The sequence below is a fragment of the Myotis nattereri genome (genome assembly GCF_964212035.1).
Source record: "Myotis nattereri genome assembly, chromosome: X".
In the NCBI taxonomy this organism is placed as follows: Eukaryota; Metazoa; Chordata; class Mammalia; order Chiroptera; family Vespertilionidae; genus Myotis; species Myotis nattereri.
Window position 1 is genome coordinate 119,015,705 of NC_138078.1, and position 18,419 is coordinate 119,034,123.

The 18,419-nt window shown below is 48.0% G+C and overlaps 1 protein-coding gene across 1 annotated transcript in view; it reads left to right on the plus strand.

Moving 5' to 3' along the window:
* XPNPEP2 (X-prolyl aminopeptidase 2) overlaps positions 1–18,065 on the plus strand; it is a gene marked incomplete at both ends in the record, with an annotated part of 28,183 nt that extends 10,118 nt beyond the window's left edge. The window contains 14 exons of the mRNA XM_081115126.1: positions 1,201–1,302; positions 1,954–2,035; positions 2,288–2,483; positions 3,235–3,324; positions 6,450–6,559; positions 7,275–7,352; positions 8,446–8,517; positions 11,003–11,063; positions 13,150–13,219; positions 13,707–13,811; positions 14,242–14,301; positions 14,829–14,905; positions 17,102–17,191; positions 17,871–18,065. Coding sequence (XP_080971252.1) covers positions 1,201–1,302; positions 1,954–2,035; positions 2,288–2,483; positions 3,235–3,324; positions 6,450–6,559; positions 7,275–7,352; positions 8,446–8,517; positions 11,003–11,063; positions 13,150–13,219; positions 13,707–13,811; positions 14,242–14,301; positions 14,829–14,905; positions 17,102–17,191; positions 17,871–18,065 — 1,388 coding nt within the window. The remainder of the gene's footprint in view (positions 1–1,200; positions 1,303–1,953; positions 2,036–2,287; positions 2,484–3,234; positions 3,325–6,449; positions 6,560–7,274; positions 7,353–8,445; positions 8,518–11,002; positions 11,064–13,149; positions 13,220–13,706; positions 13,812–14,241; positions 14,302–14,828; positions 14,906–17,101; positions 17,192–17,870) is intronic.
* Between the last annotated feature and the right edge of the window lie 354 nt (positions 18,066–18,419).

Genomic DNA, 18,419 nt, shown 5'->3' on the forward strand with positions numbered 1-18,419 from the left:
TGGAGACTGACAATGTTAGCAAGATAGTCCAGGGTCTGTACAGATTAAGAGTGTGAGCCATATAGTCAAATCAACTGAGTTCAAATCTCAGCTCCACCCCTTGCCAGCTATGAGACCCTAGATAAGTCACTTTGACTCCTCTAAGACTCTGTAAAATGGGCCAAGTAAGAATTAAAACAATGTATACAAAGTGCTTAGACCAGATCTGTGGTGTATTAAGCACCAGGGTTACTGCAGGGAAGACACTTAAACATGGCCCAGTCCTATTCTTTTGCCCTTCAACTAGGGCTGCTCTCCTGCTCTCTGTTCTGCATGCATATTTATTGATCAGAAAGTTGTATCCGACTCACTATTCCCCAGTACACCATTCTATGCGCATTACAAATATGTATTCAGGGTAAAGGGAGATAAATGGTGACAGAAGGAGACTTTATTTAGGGTGGTGAACACACAATACAATATACACTTGAAACCCGTATAATTTTACTAACAAATGTCATCACAATAAATCCAATAAAATTTTTAAATACAGGGAATCCCCAAAAATGTATACACACTTTAGCAGCTGATAGCTCAATTTTGAAAATGAAATGTATTTTAATAAACACTGCCTTTGTAATTATTCAATGTGTGTGTACACATTTTGGGGGGACACCCTGTATATGAATTCATTTGATCCCCATAACGATCCTAATGATACTATCATTATGATCTGTTCTCATTTTACACATGTGCAAAATATAACTAATTTGCCCAAGGTCACCCAGCTAGAAATGGCAGAGCTAGGATTTAAACCCAGATAGCGTAGGTCCAGAGCCCATATCCCAGGGGTGGGCAAACTTTTTGACTCGAGGGCCACAATGGGTTCTTAAACTGAACCGGAGGGCCGGAACCAAAGCATGGATGGAGTGTTTGTGTGAACTAATATAAATTCAAAGTAAACATCATTACATAAAAGGGTACGGTCTTTTTTTTTTTTTTTTTTAGTTTTATTCATTTCAAACCGGCCGGATCCGGCCAGCGGGCCGTAGTTTGCCCACGGCTGCCATATCTCTAAGGACTGCAAGAGTAGAAGTTTATTTAAAGAAAGAATTCCACTGCTTTTAGGGAAATGAAAAACTATTGCCCTAAGGGAGTCCCCTCAGAGTGTCAAAGAGAAGGTATATTACTCATGCTTTCTTTGGGCTCCTTTGCTTCTAGGGAGCACCTGGCAGGAGAAAGTATCTAACATTCGCAGCCAGATGCAGAAGCATCGCAAGGCCCCAACTGCTGTGCTTCTGTCAATGCTTGATGAGACAGCCTGTGAGTACACATGTGGGAGACTGGCTTCCTCCAACCCCCAAGCCTCCTGGACCCTGCAGCGTAGGACTCCTCCCCCAGCCACCAGGTGCCCACCACTTCTGTGGCCATGGCCTATGGGAACTAAGGGGAGAGGGAAGGAGATCATATCTGCTGAATAAAGCAACAAGGAAGCCCAGGGCAATCTGGGGCCAGCCCCCAGGCCACTGGAGGAATGGCCTGAACACAGCAGCAAAGGTTTCTGTCTCATGAAGGGGAAGAGGCTCAGAAATCACCTCCCAGCAGCCCAGCCCCCATCCCATGGCACTCACACATCCAGCTTTAGCACCCAGTGAAGCTCTGTTCTGTCCCTGTGTGGCCCAAGGGCTTCTTACCTGACCCCAGCTCTAGGCTTCAGATAATCTGGGAACCCCCTGAAACTGTGTGCTTACTGCTGACTGGGCATCTGCATTTTTCTGAGAGAAGGGTCCATAAGTCTCATCCCCGCCTCAAAGACACCCCCACCCCCAAAGACTGAGAAATATGCAAAGGTAGATGAAGCAGGGGTGGTGCTGGCAATCTTTGGGGGTGCCAAAGCAAATAGTGCGGCATAGGCGTCAAATGTGCTGGCTTCAAGCAGTACAGCCTTATACATAGTCCCTTCCTCCTCCCCAGGGCTCTTCAACCTGCGCAGTAGTGACATCCCTTATAACCCCTTCTTCTATTCCTACACGCTGCTCACGGACTCGTCCATCAGGTATGGCTTTTCTTTGCCTTGCTGTGCTGGACTTTCTCCCATTTCTACCCTTCACTGCTCCATCACTCACCCTACCACCATATGCAGCCTTCCCGTGAGCTTGGAGTTTTCCCTACCCCTTTGACCGTTGGTCCCACCTATTCCAAATCTGGTCTGCTCCCGCTCCCTGGCCTCCAGCAACAAAGGGCCTCAGGTCCTTTGCGTTGTCCTTAAATATTCTCAGGACTTTCCTGATCTTGCCTTCCTACTCAGGTTATTTGTAAACAAGAGTCGCTTTAACTCCGAGACCCTGCAGTATCTGAACTCCAGCTGCACAGGACCCATGTGTGTGCAACTTGAAGATTATAGCCAAGTCTATGACAGCATCCAAGCCTACGCCTCAGGAGCTGTGAGGATCTGGATTGGGACCAGCAATACTATGTATGCATTTTACAACGTGATACCCCAGGTGGGTTTGCCAGGCCCCAGCCTGGGCCAGACACTGCCCCACTCCAGCCCTGAGAAGCCCCTCAGCCATTCTGGCAGTTGGTCAGTCAGAAATGATGCAGTGAGCCCCCTTCTAGGCCTCCCTGGGAAGAGAAGGAAAAGAAGAACCAGTTGTCTGTCCACAGAAAACTCAGAGATTGTCAAGGAGGCTAGAGGGAGTATAGCTTGGTAGAGCAGAGGCTTTGAGGATGCCAAGCCTGAGACTGAGTCCTGGCTTTGCCCCAACTGGTTGTGCAATAACCTTGGACAACTGACTTATCCAAGCTGGACCTCTGTTCCCTCACCTGTTAAATGGCAATAAGAGTCCCAGCCTCAGAGGAGTTGCTCTGAGGAGCTATAGAGGAAATAGTGCATGTAAAACACAGTGCCTGGCACAAAGTAGGTGCTCAATAAGTGATATATATTGGGGTATTATGGGCAAGAAACTCACTGTCAGAACAGCTCATTGACTGGTGGGGGCCAGGCTCTGATCTGTCCCAGAGCGCTGGTGGGATCCAGAGGCAGGGAGTGATAGAAGGGCAGGAAGGAGGGAAGGTTAAGCTGGCCATGGGAGACTAGGAAAGACCTGAATAGCCAGAAAGGACACAAGGAAAAGTCATTGCCACCATAGGGATAGGCAAGTCTCCCTTCAGCCAGGATTTCTTGTCAATCCATTTCAAACATACTGTCCCTTGGAAAAGGTTCTCAGACCTCTTCTTCTCTGCACATAACAGGATAAAATCATAGCAGAAACCTACTCCCCAGTGATGGTAACCAAGGCGGTGAAAAACAGCAAGGAGCAGACTCTCCTCAAGGCCAGCCACGTAAGTCCATGGGCAGGCAGAACAGCCTTTTTGAAGCTCCCGATCTGAGGGGTTACAAAGGGGACCCTGCAGGAGGAGCCTGAAGAAGCCCCTTCAATGAAACAGAAGTGGACACAGAATTCCTAGGCATAAACCAGTGCTTTACTACCTTACTCCTGGCATGGTATAGTAGTTTAGAACACAGGCCCTGGAGCTAAGGTATCAGAGTTCAAACCCCAGCTCACCTCCTAGATGGGTAACCTTGGGAAAGTGGCTTCACCTCTCTGGGCCTCAGTTACATCATCTGTAAAGTGAGGATTAAAATAGTAATCTGCAGCATAGGGTTGTTTTGAAGATTAAATAAATATATAATATATATTATACTATATATGATATATGTGTACATAAAACTCATATATTATCTACACTAATAAAAGACAAACATGCAAATTGACCATACCTTTGCTACACCTTAAACCACGCCCACCAGCCAATCAGAGCAACTATATGCAAATTAACCCAACCAAGATGGCGGCCAGCAGCCACAGAGCTGGAGCAAGCAGGAGGCTTGGTTGCCCCAGTGATGGAGGAAGCCAAGCTTCCCGCCCCACCCTGGCTGGCTCTGAGCTCCACTCAAGGCTACAAAGTTTCAATTATAGAAGGTAAATAAAGCCCAAAATAAAAAAAAAGAAAGAAAAAAAGGAGAGGCTGGGAGCTTCTGTCACCAGGGGGCTTGGCCAGCCTGAAAATAACCCTCAGCCCCTCACCCAGACTGGCCAGGCACCCAAGGGGGACCCTCAACCCTAAAGGGTGTGTGGCCAGCCTGAAAACAGCCATCAGCCCCTCAGCCAGGCTGGCCAAACCTTCATGGGGTGAGGGTCCCCACTGGGGGGAGGGGACTTGACCAGCCTTCAAACAGCCATCAGCCCTTCACCCAGGCTGGCCAGGCACCCCAATGGGGACCCACACCCTGAAGGGGGTGTGACCAGCTACAAACAGCCATCAGCCCTTCACCCAGGCTGGCCAAGCACCCCAATGGGGACCCACACCCTAAAGGGGGTGTGACCAGCTACAAACAGCCATCAGCCCCTCACCCAGGCTGGCCAGGCACCCCAGAAGGACCCCCATCCTGATCCGGACACCCTTCAGGGCAAACCAGCCAGCCCCCACCCATGCACCAGGCCTCTATCCTCCTATATAATAAAAGGGTAATATGCAAATTGACCCTAACAGCAGAACGACTGTGAATGACTGGTCACTATGACACACACTGACCACCAGGGGGCAGATGCTCAATGCAGGAACTGTCCCCTGGTGGTCAGTGCACTCCCACAGGGGGAGCTCTGCTCAGCCACAAGCCAGGCTGATGGCTGCCAGCACAGCGGTGGTGGCGGGAGCTTCTCCCACCTCCTCAGCAGCACTAAGGATGTCCAACTGCAGCTTAGGTCTGCTCCCTGCTGGTAAGTGGACATCCCCCAAGGGCTGCTGGGCTGCCAGAGGGATGTCTGACTGCCAGCTTGGGCCCGATCTCCCAGGGAGCAGGCCTAAGCCAGCAGGTGGACATCCTCTGAGATGTCCAGACTGCAAGAGGGCATAGGCCAAGTTGAGGGACACCCCCCCCCCCGAGTGCACAAATTTTTGTGCACTGGGCCTCTGGTAATATCAATAATAGTCATCTTTCGATATCCACAGAAGATTGGTTCCAGGACCCCCTCAAATACCAAAATCTGCAGATGCTCAAGTCCCTTATGTAAAATGTTCTAGTATTTGCATACAACCTACACACATCCTCCCATATACTTTATTTATTTATTTATTTATCCTCACTCGAGGATATTTTTCCATTGATTTTTAGAGAGAGTGGAAGAGAGGGAAAGACAGAGAGAAATATTGATGTAAGTGAAACACATTGATTGGTTGCCTCCTGCACGCACCCTTAACCAGGGCCAGGGAGGAACCTGCAACAGAGGTATGTGCCCTTGACTGGAATTGAACCCAGGACCCTTCAGTCTGCAGGCTGATGCTCTATCCACTGAGCCAAACTGACTAGGGCTCCTTCCACATACTTTAAATCACCTCTAGATTATTTATAATACCTAATGTAATGCAAATGTGGAGTAAATAGAGAGTGGGGCAAAAGTAGGTTTATAGTTGTGAGTACATGAAATGAAGTTTATTCTTGTACTATTTACTAATTATTGTATTATTTTACATATGAACAACTGTAAACCTACTTTTGCCCCACCCTGTAGTTGTTATACTGTATTGTTTAGGAATTGACTTTCTGAATACTTTTTCAAATATTTTTGATCCATGATTGGTTGAATCTGTGGATACAGAGCCTGTGGCTACAGAGGCTGGCTATATATAATAAATATTAATAAATTATATGTTTAAGTATTTTCATTATAATATATAATCAATATATAATATATAACTGCATATTATATAAATGTATGTACATGCATTTATATACATATAATGTGTATATACATGTAAATATATAATTATATAAATATGTAAGAATCATATGAATTATATAAATTTGTAATTATATATAATTACATACATATAATTATTATATTAAATGATATATGTATTGCTTTGAGCACCGTCAGGCACATTCCAAGTGTTCGCTGTAATTATTTTCTCACCCTGGCAAGAGGATGGCTCACTCTTTTGGATATTCCCAATAAAATAAGGATAAAACACATTTTAAAAAACGTTTTCTTATGGAAAATCTTAAACATATGTGAAAGTCGAGAAAATGGCATAATGATTCCCATACACCATCACTGAGTTTCAACTGTCATCAATATGGGCAATTCCATATTGTCTGCAAACCCACATTCATCTCCTCCATTCCCCACCCTCTGCTGCTGGGTGACCTTAAAGCAAATCCCATATATTATATCCTTTCTTCTGTCAACATGTCAGTAAGTATCTCTAAAAGACAAGGACTCTTCAAAACATCACTACCCTGTAATTACATACATAAACACTAACAAGAATCCCTTCATATTATCAAATAGCCGGTGAAACCCTCATGTTCTTAAAATTCAGCCAGACCAGCCACCTGGTCTCATCATCCTGGAGCCTTGATTGAGACTATTCCTCAGCCTGTTTCTCTGCTTGCCCCACTCCAGGTGCAGGATGCTGTGGCATTGATCTGCTACTTGGTCTGGCTGGAGAAGAACGTGCCCAAAGGCACAGTGGACGAGTTCTCAGGGGCACAGCTACTGGACACATTCCGAGGGTGAAGGACCACGGCTGTCCTTTTTGGCTGATTATGTTCTAATGTGGGGGTGGGGGAAGGGAAGGGGACTTGGTCTCCATACTTTGGGGGAAAGAAAGACCCTCCTTGTGTTTGGGGGCCTCTCTGGAACTAGGAGTGACTGGTTCTTGGGTGGTCCTGGAGCTGGGCAGGGAGTGTTTGGGTAACATTCTCCAGCCCCAGCTGACAGTAGAACAACTTCAAGGGCCACAACCCAATATCACCCCCTAGTGTCTGCTTCAGGCATAGCTCGTTCTCCCTGGGGGTAGCTGGTTCAGATCTATTGACCCCTGGACCACTTGACAATATAAAGTTGAAGATGGAGGTTTCCTGAGGGCACTAGGTCATAGGCAGGCTGTAGGTTTGAGGTGAAGGATGCTGCTCCCGGGTTAGGGACGTTTTTAAATACAGGAAACTAAGTTTCTTCACTCTTGCTTTACCACGAACATACTGTGGGTCATATAGGCCTTGGTTTCCCCATCTGTAAAATGGAGGTGGAGGAGGAATAATTAGTGTATACAGTCCCTCCTTCTCTGACCTTGAGTGCTCTATAAGTGGCAGGTCGGGACTTGGGAAGATGGAACCAAGAAGTGGAACTGGGAGAGTGTGGCTGAGGTAGAAGCAGGTGTGACCTTTATTTGCCCTTGTTCGATATCCTGGGCCCATTCATTGACCATTCCTGCCTTGTACTTTGCAGAAAAGAAAAGTTTTCCTCCGGACCCAGTTTCCAAACCATCTCTGCTAGTGGTCTGAACGCTGCCCTGGCCCACTACAGGTACTTCAGGAAAAAGAATTTTCTGGTGATCCCAGTGTATGAACAGGGGGAGTGGGGGTGGAGGAAGTAATGCTCTGGGACCCGAGTCCATATTTAAACTTTGAGGCCTTTAGCACTGTGGGGGCTGAGGGTGGGGAGTGGGGCCCAGTGGGTAGGTTGAGGTGTCTCCTTAGAATTAAAAGGCCCGAGCAATTTTCCCCCAAGAGGCTGTGACTTTGTGAGCACTCAGGGCTAAGGGATCTGGAATAGAAGCAGGGCTGATGCTGGATGCTTTGCCTTGATGTCCTGTGAGTTATTTATGTGAGTTAATTCTTAAAGCTCACAAGCACATGGGAGAAAGGCCTGTTCATTCAACCTGAATCAACTAAGGTGGGCCCAAGATGTAGGCTGGCTAAATGTTTGGCTCCATAGGACACAAACATCTGTAGGCCTGCCTGATGAAATTTGGGAGGTCAAGCTGACCAAATGCCTCAGGCTAGCATGGGCACAACAAGGCTAGGTCAAACATCCTCCAAGGGCCAGCCTAGCCTATCCCAGAATTCCCTCCTGTGGCATCTCCCAAGTCCTCATCTGCCTTGGCCTAGGTAGGAACTCCTCGGCCCTACCAAACCTTGCTCTCCAGCCCCGTCCTTGAGTACTTGCACCTTGGCTCCTCAGGGCCCTCTGCTCTAGGAGGCAGCAGGAAGTTAGAGAAAGAGTCCAGGCCCAGCTCCCTTCCCACTTTACCCCATGGCTTTTGCAACTCCCTTGGCCTCTGCAGACTGGTTTCTCCTTATGTAAAAGGTGATAACTGCAGTGGTGCTCTCTGCGGTTCTCCCAGCCCCCACATTCTGGGATCTTTCCTTCTCTTATCCCTGGAGACTGGGGCCTTGCTTGTGAAGTGCAGGATAAACAGATACATGCTGAGGACATTAGTGGCAGAAGCTGAAGACTTTCCTAGGGCCCTTTGGGAGATAATGACTTCACCAAAGGAGTGAACCTAAAAGTCCAGCCCCCAGGGGTGAGGGGGGTTCCTCTGCTTTCATAGAGGACCCCCACCCCACCCAGCACAGGGATTGGCTGCTGCTTTTCTCAGCATCTCTCCCCTTCACAGCCCATCAAAGGAGGTACACCGCAAGCTGACTTCAGATGAGATGTACCTGGTGGATTCTGGGGGACAATACTGGTATGTAGCCTCTACCACACTCTGGCCTGGCTATCTCAGCCCAGACACCTTGGGTGGCCAATAGCTGGCCAAAGCTTTCCCATCCTGATCATGGATTCTTCATCTGAGAAAGGGAAAGCCTGCATTGAATGAGCCTTCCCATTTTTACACTTGGCAGCGGGGGGTGGGGGTAGGGGTGGGGATGGGGGTGGGAGGGTGTTTCTGCACAGTGGGAAACACACGGAGACCAAAACAGTAAGGTTGCCCATGCAGCACCTCAGTGAGAATCAGGATGATTCCTCTGGCTCAAATAAAATGTTTTTAAGCCCACATATTATTACCCAGTCTGAACAGGCATGCTTAGCAGCCCTGCCTTGCTGCACAATCAATGTACCCATACTCTCACCCACTCATGCACACACCGCCAAGCCATGCATCCTCCTCAGCCCCCTCCCCTCCCACCTGCATGGGTGAGGTGACCATGTCAGGTTGGGGGTATGGGCAGAATCCAAAAGCAACAGGCCTGCAAGAGAAGCAATCTCAAGGGACACCCAGATCATGGGTATGTGTCTGTGTGTGCTCCCCTGAGTGCATGCACAACCACATGTAGGGCACTGTCCTATGTTTTTCAAAGATTTTTTTCATTGATTTTTAGAGAGAGGGGAAGGGAGAGGAAGAGAGAGAAACATTGATGCGAGAGTTAAACGATGCAAGAACGAAACACTGATCAGCTGCCTCCTGCACCACCACCCCCCCCCCACCCCACGGGGATGGAGCCCACAACCTGGGCATGCGCAAGCATCTAAGAATCAAACCAGCAACCTTTCGGTGCACGGGACAACGCCCAACCAACTAAGCCACACTGGCAAGGTTGTGGGCTCAGTTTCCAGTGGGGGCCATGCAGGAGGCAGCAGATCAATGTTTTGCTGTAAGATGTTTTGATGTAAGAGGTTGCTGTAACCCCTGCACCAAGACTTCGCAATCTGTGTGTCCACCTGTGTGCTCTCATTAAAATTAGTACAGAACCATGAAGTGAATGGCATTCCTTTAGATGTGTTACCCTTACACAGTGCACAACCTGAACACCCGGATGTGCCAGCCATGCAGAACAGGCTAACCCCATTCCTTCCAAATATGTAACCAATCATTCACACAGGAGCTGAGCTGAGAGGAGCTGGAAGAGTTTCCCTTCTCATCTAGGAAGCAAGTGGACTGAGGGAAAGAAGTGGTGCTGGGACTGATGGAGGAGTAGCTTCGAACAGTTTGTCATCCTCTATCTTGTAGAAATGGTGAATGTGCTAATGACAAAGGCATTTCGCATATTCTGAGCATAGCCCTGAGAGCCAGAAGAGCAGGCACGCAGCCCAGAAGCCTTTCCTAGTGACCAGTGTGGCTCTTTGTGTACTGGGCACAGCCAGTGTGCAAAGGGGAAGTGAATTTGTGGGGCATTGCTGGATTGGGGCATGCTCAGAGCAGAGTGAGGCCAGGGAAATGGTCACCTCACTTCTCTCCTTCTGAAGAAGTCTGCCACGCCCTGTGAGCTGCTCCCAAGGAGGAGTCCCCAGGGCCCTGGGACCATTTCTCCCCTCCCCCCTCCCAGGGTGGCCACATGGGCCATCCTGGGGGAACAGCTGCAGCTGGTAGTCAGACTTTTTGGCTTCTGGCTTGAGTTCACTGGGACTCTGAGCAAATTCCTGGGTCAGATCCATGTTTACAGTAGAGCAACTGTGTGGAGAGTGAGTTCTTGATGCAGGGCTGGCTTCACTGAGGCTCAGAGAAGGACAGGGCCTCCCAGCCTTAATCGCCTCATCTGTGAAATGGAGATAATGAAACCTGCTCTCTCTCCCTTCCCAGGGAGCTGCCAAAAGTGTTCTATGGATAGTAAATAACTATCTGGATGTGTGTGTGTTATGATGTCTCTGGATCTGTTTCCCAGTCTGTAAAAATGGGACAATCCCCTCGCACCTCTCACAAAGCCTGGAAGAAGCATTGCTTTTATTTTTGTTTTTAATATATTTTTATTGATTGCAAAGAGGGAGAGTGGGAGAGAGATAGAAACATTGATCAGCAGCCTCCTGCATGTCCCCCACTGGGGATAGAGCCCACAACCCGGGCATGTGTCCTGACTGGGAATCAAACCACGACCTCCTGGTTCATAGGTCAACACTCAACCACTGAGCCACCACTGGCCAGGCATGGAAGAAACCTTGCTTTTAGAGTGAGCTTGACCCAAGCAAAGCCAAGTTTACAAACAGCCAAAATGGGGAGCTGTTTGTGAAAAATCAGGATTGCCTGACAATATAGTAATTTTTGATAGCTTTGCAGATCCTTCACCCATAAATGCTGAAGATGGGCATTTGCTGATGGCATTCATCTTCCTCCCACCCACCCCTGTCCCAGCCCTGCCACTCAAACCCTCCTTGAGAGCACACAGGAAGCACACAGGCACGATCCCTACCCCCAGGTGTTCAGCAGAGCTGGACATGTTGATTTTCCTTCTACACAGGGGCGGAACCACAGACATCACCAGAACAGTCCACTGGGGCACCCCGTCTGCTTTCCAAAAGGTAAGCATTACCAGCCGTGGGCAGACTACGGCCCACGGGCCGGATCCGGCCTGTTTAAAATGAATAAAACTAAAAAAAAAAAAAAAAAGACCGTACCCTTTTATGTAATGATGTTTACTTTGAATTTATATTAGTTCACACAAACACTCCATCCATGCTTTTGTTCCGGCCCTCCGGTCCAGTTTAAGAACCCACTGTGGCCCTCGAGTCAAAAAGTTTGCCCACCCCTGCATTAGACCTAGATTTCCTCTACCCATCCTCATTCCAGGGACACCCAAGAGATCACTCTATTAAGAGCCCTTTCATGTTACCGAATCTGAGGTTAAGTAGTTTGCCCATGTTCACACAGCAAGTTAGTACCATAAAACCCAGTGTTCCCGGGCTCTTCCCCAGAGATGTTTCAGGCCACCAACAGAACTTCACAAGCTGTGTGGCTGCCTGTGTGCTCTCATTGGAAGTAGTCATAACCATGATGTGAATGGCATTCGTTTAGATGTGCCCAAGCTTATCATCACCTCATTTTCAGGAAATCAATGAACAAATATTTACTTGGTGCTGTCTGTGTGCCTAGCTCTGTGCTCAGCAGAAAGGAGGAAGAAAGGCATTCCAGGAGGAAAGTCGCAGAGGTGGAAAGGAGCTGGGGCTTTTCAGGAAGCAGTGAGGGCTGGTCTGCTTGATGCAGAGGCTGGGAACTCATCTATGTTCACTAGGGGGCCTCTGGGGAAAGTGGGGAACAGGGGGCTGCATTCATGCATTCAGCAAGCAGACTGTGGTTCAGGCATTGCACTGAAAATGTCAGCACTGGTTAGGCCTCAAGGAGCTCACAGTTTAGCGGGTTGAGTCTGCTGCCTAGGTTGTCCTGCCCGAGATGAAAAACGTGTGTGTGTGTGTGTGTGTGTGTGTGTGTGTGTGTGAGAGAGAGAGAGAGAGAGAGAGAGAGAGAGAGAGAGAGAGAGAGACATTGCTATAGGGCAGTGATGGCAAACCTTTTGAGCTCGGCGTGTCAGCATTTTGAAAAACCCTAACTTAACTCTGGTGCCGTGTCACATATAGAAATTTTTTGATATTTGCAACCATAGTAAAACAAAGACATATTTTTGATATTTATTTTATATATTTAAATGCCATTTAACAAAGAAAAATCAACCAAAAAAATGAGTTCACGTGTCACCTCTGACACGCGTGTCATAGGTTCGCCATCACTGCTATAGGACCTGACCAGGAAAAGAGGCTGCTGTCAGCCCAATTTCCTTTCTTTTTTTCTTTTTTTAACATATTTTTATTGATTTCAGAGAGGAAGGGAGAGGGAGAGAGAAATAGAAACATCAATGATGAGAGAGAACCATTGATTGACTGCCTCCTGTGTGTCCCCTATTGAGGATCAAGCCCGCAATCTGGGCATGTGCCCTTGACTAGAATCGAATCTGGAACCCCTCAGTCCACAGGCCGACGCTCTATCCACTGAGCCAAATCGGCTAGGACCACTTTCCTTTCTTTTTCCACAAGGTCACAGCCCTGACCAAACGAGGCTGATCTGGCACACTATCAGATCCCAACCCAAATTTTAAACCTTAAAAAAAGGATGATCATGATAATGGTAATAAGGGCTCTGGCCTCAATTTGAGCATTTACTCTGTCAGGAGCACCTTACGTGCATGAGTCTCCCTACTCATCCCAGCAACATTATGAGCTAGTATTGTGGTCATCATAAAAGAGGAAAGTGAGACCCAGCGAGGTTAAAGGTGCTTGCTTAAGGTTCAGAGTTTGTGAGTGGCCAAGTCAGGGTTCCAGCCCAGGGAGTTTGCCTCCCAAGCCCCTGCTGTCACTGTCTCAGCTCACCATCATCTACAAGCATCCCATGCACCAAGCTTTGGGCAGGTCCCCCTCTGCCACCTCTGGGCATGTTCTAGAACCTGGGTGACCACACATGAACATTCACCTCCCTCCCAACACCCTCCCCCCCTCCCCCCCACCACACACACACAGGCCTGGGCCCACACACCTACATACACATAGGCCAAACAGCTGGAAACTCGGGTTCCCCTTCTTATGTGCCACCTTATTTCTCCCTCTTCCCCCCCATCAGGAGGCATATACCCGCGTGTTGATAGGAAATATCGATCTTTCCAGACTCATCTTTCCTGCTGGTACATCAGGTAGGTTTCAGAGACCAGGATGGACCCAGAGTCTTAGACACTGATTTCACTAGACTCAGACCACCACCCTGGAGGAGTTACTGGGGGTTGGGGGCAGGGATTATATCATCACCCATATGTTGTATAGATAAGAAAACCCGGCCTAGAGAGAGAAAGTGATTTGCCCAAGGTTACACAGAGTCACTAGGCCTCCTGCCTCTTGATCTAAGCTTAGGTTGGGGAGGTTAGAGTGGGCTGCAGGAGTCATGGGAGGATTCCTGGAGGAAGTAGGTGTCTTGGCAGATGTGGAGAAATTGTAATAGAGTCATCAGTCCAGATAATGGGTACGATGTAAGGTGTGCTAGAGATAGTACAACTTACCTGCCTCTCAGCAGCCCCTCTCCACAGGCACCATCCTGGTAGTAGGCTCTATAACAAGAGAGCAAGAAAGGAGCAAGGTGAACAGTTTGGGGTTCAGAAGACTGACTGGGTGCCATCTCTCTTCCAGGACCAATGTTGGAAGCCTTTGCCCGCAAAGCCTTGTGGGAGGTTGGGCTCAATTATGGCCACGGGACAGGCCATGGCATTGGCAACTTCCTGTGTGTGCACGAGTGTAGGTATCTCCTCAACACTCCCTCAGGGTTCTCCTTCTTCTGAACATGGTAGATCCTTTCATAGTTATGGAAATGACCAAACCCTCAGAGATGCAGTGACCCATCCAAGGTTACCCAGCTGGTGGGAAGTGATGCTCCGTGGGGTAAGTGAGAAATGCTGGGAGTTTGGCCACTCCAGTGGCCTGCCTGGCATCTGGGAGGGCCCCAGAGAGAGGAGTAACAGGCCAATACCTAGTAGCTGACTGGAAGAGACCCTGCAGAAAGAAAAGCTAGAGTCAATCTGGTCTGTAAGGTAGACAATAACATGGTGGACAAGTGCTGCTAGAGGTACCCAGGAATCCCCAGTTACCTACTGTTCCAGAGAGCCTGCTACTTTCCAAGCTGGTGAGTCCAGGAGCACTGAAACTTTACCTATATCTCCCTTTCCAGGGCCAGTGGGATTCCATTCCAGCGGCCTTACTATGGGCAAGGGCATGTTCACTTCCATCGGTATGACTCTTGGGCTCCTTCAACCCCCACCCTGCACACCAAAACTAGCCCAGGACTGCAGTAGAGATCATGGCAGGCACAGGCACAACTGGGATCAACTGCTGCCCTCCTTCTACTCGCCACTCTCAGTCCCAAATGGGTTGCTCAACCCTAACCATAGGCCTCTTCAGCCCATACCTTCATTTTGCTTTTGGGAGTTGGTTCCCAGCTGTACATCCAACTATAGAGTCTCCAATTAACTATTGGGGTAACAAAACAGTTGAACACAGGGAGATGGAAGTACCTCCAGGACCCAAGTGGGCCCTGACATCTTCCCCACTAGGCTACAAGGGAGGTTAGAGTGAGCTGAGGCCCGGCAGGTTGCCTCAGGATAGCCAATGAACATCTAACAAGCAGTGGGTCTGCCCTGGTCACCAGGCAAGGGCAGCTAGGCAGCCATACTCTGTAGCCACTCCTCAATTGGTACAGGAAGTCTGGGCTCAGGTTTTCCCCCTGCTTAATGCAACCAGCATCTCTGTGTCTCCCAGAACCTGGTTACTATCAGGATGGCGAATTTGGGATCCGTATTGAAGATGTGGCCCTCGTGGTAGAAGCAAAGACCAAGGTAAAGTGCCACTGAGATGGGCTGGAAGCTTAAACAGCATGGCAGTGACTTTGGGCTGTGTGTGTGTGTGTGTGTGTGTGTGTGTGTGTAGAAGGGTCTACAGAAGGTCACAGGAAAGGGCATCTGAATGTGTGGACATGAATTTATTTGGAGTCTTCCTTAGCTCCAGAAAAATTTTATAAATCAGAGTTTCTCAAACCTGTTTGCATATTAGAATATTAGAACCATATATAGAGAGCTTTTTTAAAAAAAATAAAAACAAACACCAATGCCCAGGTCCCAATCCAGACCAAATGAGTCAGTATTCCTGCCCTAAATCATTGGTTCTCAATGTATATAACGATCACCAGGGGAGCTTCTGAGAAGTAACAATTCCGTATAATAGCAACCAACAAGATAAACCACCTAGGTACAAACTTTCAAAAACTTACATGGAAAAAAATCTCTACTCAGCGATATAAAAAAGATTTAAGTAAATGGTGCTCTCCAGAAAGAAGCCTCAATATTATGAAGATGACATTTCTACCTAAATTAATCTGTAAATTCAAGCCAATCTCAATTTCAGCACTAGTACCTGAATGCCCTTGTAATTTCACAAAATGGTAGTAAGTTTATTTGTAAAAATGAACATTTAAAAAACAGCTATGACCCTGGCTAGTGTGGCTCAGTTGGTTGGAGCATCATACCATACACTGAAAGGTTAAGGGTTTGATTCCTGGTCAGGGCACATACCCAGGTTGTAAGTTCAATCCCCAGTCAGAGTGCCTAAGGGAGGCAACCAATCGATGTGTCTTCCTCACATTGATGTCTCTTTCTCTCTGTCTCTTCCACTTCTTTAAAAAGCAATAAAGAAAAATATCCTTGGGTGAGGATTAACAAAACAAAACAAAACAAAATGCCTGTACTATTTTTTTTTTTGCCTGTATTTTTTATCTCAGCATTCCCTCTGCCAGATATATACCTTCTGGATATAGTCACAAAAGATCACCAAGATGTTTATATACAATGATGTTGACTGAGTATCAATAGTCATAGTTTAAGGAATAGAAACAGTCTAAATATCTATCACTGGTTAAATAAATCATGATCCACATACTATGGATCCTCATGCAGCCCTTAAAAAGAATGAGCTGCTTCTCCCTCTGCTAACATGGAGTGCTCTCCTAGGTTTACTATTGAGGTGAGGTGGGGAAGAGAATGTGCAGAATAGTGTATGATTTTGCATGAATTTTAAAAATATAGACATATATACTGTATATGTCTAAAATGTTTTCAGGAAAGAAAGCAGGCAGGGAGGAGACTTTCAAATATTGGGTATCTTTTTGTAGTTTGAATTTTCTTTTTTCCCCCTTTTTTTGTTTCTTTATTAAGTTATTACATATGTGTCCTTACCCCCCCCCACGCACACACTCATGCCCTCACCCCCCTGTTGTCTGTGTCCATTGGTTAGGCCTATATACACGCATATAAGTCCTTTGCTTGATCTCTCCCCTTTGCCCCCACCCTCCCCTACCTTCCCTCTGAGGTTTGATGGTCTGATCGATGTTTCTCTGTCTCTGGATCTGTTTTTGTTCATCAGTTTATATTGTTCATATATTCCATAAATGAGTGAGATCATGTGATATTTACTTTCTCTGACTGGCTTATTTCACTTAGCATAATGCTCTCCAGTTCCTAAGCATATACATGCAAGACCTCTATGAGAGATGGGAATTATGGGCTATTTTTTCTTCATACTTATCTCTATAGATTCATCAATAGATACATAGATAGAAATATGGAGATAGACAGACATAAAATTCTAATACTTATCTTTAAATTATTTGATTGTAGGTTCCCAGCCCCACCCTAGAGTTTCTCACTCCAGTGTCTGGGGGGATGGGCCTCAGAATCTACACATTTAACAAGCTCCCTAGATGCTGTGTGGATGCACAAATTTTGAGAAATACAGACCTAAGTCTAAATTCACGAATTAGGAGGGAACCACCAAAGGTGGGGTGCTAAGTGGTAGAAAGGGGGGTAGCCAAGGGCATTGTGGGAGACTCAAGCCTCCTCTGAGTCTTGGGTTTGATAAGGGTCAGTTCCCTGTGCCTATAGCTTCTGGGTGGAGTGTTCCAGCACTTCCTTCAGCCTAGCTTTTCCTCTTCACTCACTTCCTGCTTTTCCTGCTTTTCCACCTTCCCTGTGGCCTTTCAGTACCCAGGGACCTACCTGACCTTTGAAGTGGTGTCATTGGTACCCTATGACCGGAATCTCATTGATGTCAGACTGCTGTCCCCAGAGCAGGTGAGTGCCCTTCAGCACTGTCAACCCTTCAGACCCTGAACCAGTTCCTGCCTCCTCCACCCTGGGCCTCTCTCGCCTCTGCTCTCCCCACCCCAAGACTCCATGCCCCTTCCATTCCACTGGGAGGGTTCACACTGGTGGCATCTGTAGGCACACACTGTGGTATGCCTTCTTCCCTCACCAGAGACCCCAGGAGTTCTTGAAAGCTCCAGTCAGACCAGGTAGTAACTTCCTGGGGAGTCTGAGACTAGGTCTCTGAACTCTGCCAACTCAAGTCCTAGAACTAAAATCAATCCCTCCCCCACTCTGGACCACAGAACCGTTTTCGGTAAAATGGGATAAGGCCTGCCCTACTTACTGTCATTGCCAGGCCTGAAATCCACTCCCCCTGACTCACACCCCAAGGAAGTCACTATGACTTTAAACAGCCACTGTGTCAAACTGCCTCTGAAAAGCCCTGGAGAATGCCTGAGCCTGATGATGGCTGGGGAATCAGAAGGGAAGGACCAGAGATTGGGTACTAAGTGCATAAATCCCCTATGGGCACCTATGGGGTATCTATGGGTACTTGGGCCAAGGTGAGCAGCTGGACTACCACAGCAGGGAACTAGATGGCACCAAGATCTCAGCTCTTGGCAGCTCACCCTAAGGAACACCTCATCCCTCCTACCCTTTGCAGCTCCAATACCTGAATCGCTACTACCAGACCATCCGAGAGAAGGTGGGCCCAGAGCTGGAGAAGCGCCAACTACTGGAGGAACTCAAGTGGTTGCAGCAGCACACAGAGCCCTTGTCTGCGAAGGCTCCACGCACCACCTTTTTGGCCTCTCTGTTGGCAGCCTCCACTCTTGCCATCCTTGGCTGGAGTGTCTAGAGGCCCAGGACTCCCCTGCTAACCCTGTCACTCAGCTCCCTTCACCCTGCACCACCCATGCCCTAAGAGCTTCTGCTGGCCCATTGCCTGGAAACCTTTGTCCTCAGCTTCCTTCTCCAGGACCAAGCCCCAGCCACTCAGGGCTTCTTGGGCTTATACACCTCACCCTCGGTTCCCAACCCCAGGATAGGAGAGCCAGCTAGTTCCTTTCTTCCAGTGAGCCCAGGAGGCCTAACCTATAACCTGGCAGAGCCTGTTGCTGCTGCGCCCAAAGGCCAATATAGGGCAGTGCCTTACCCCCAGGGGCCCCATGGCCCTGGGAGAGCCCCACCCTAAAACCACCAGAGCTGTTCC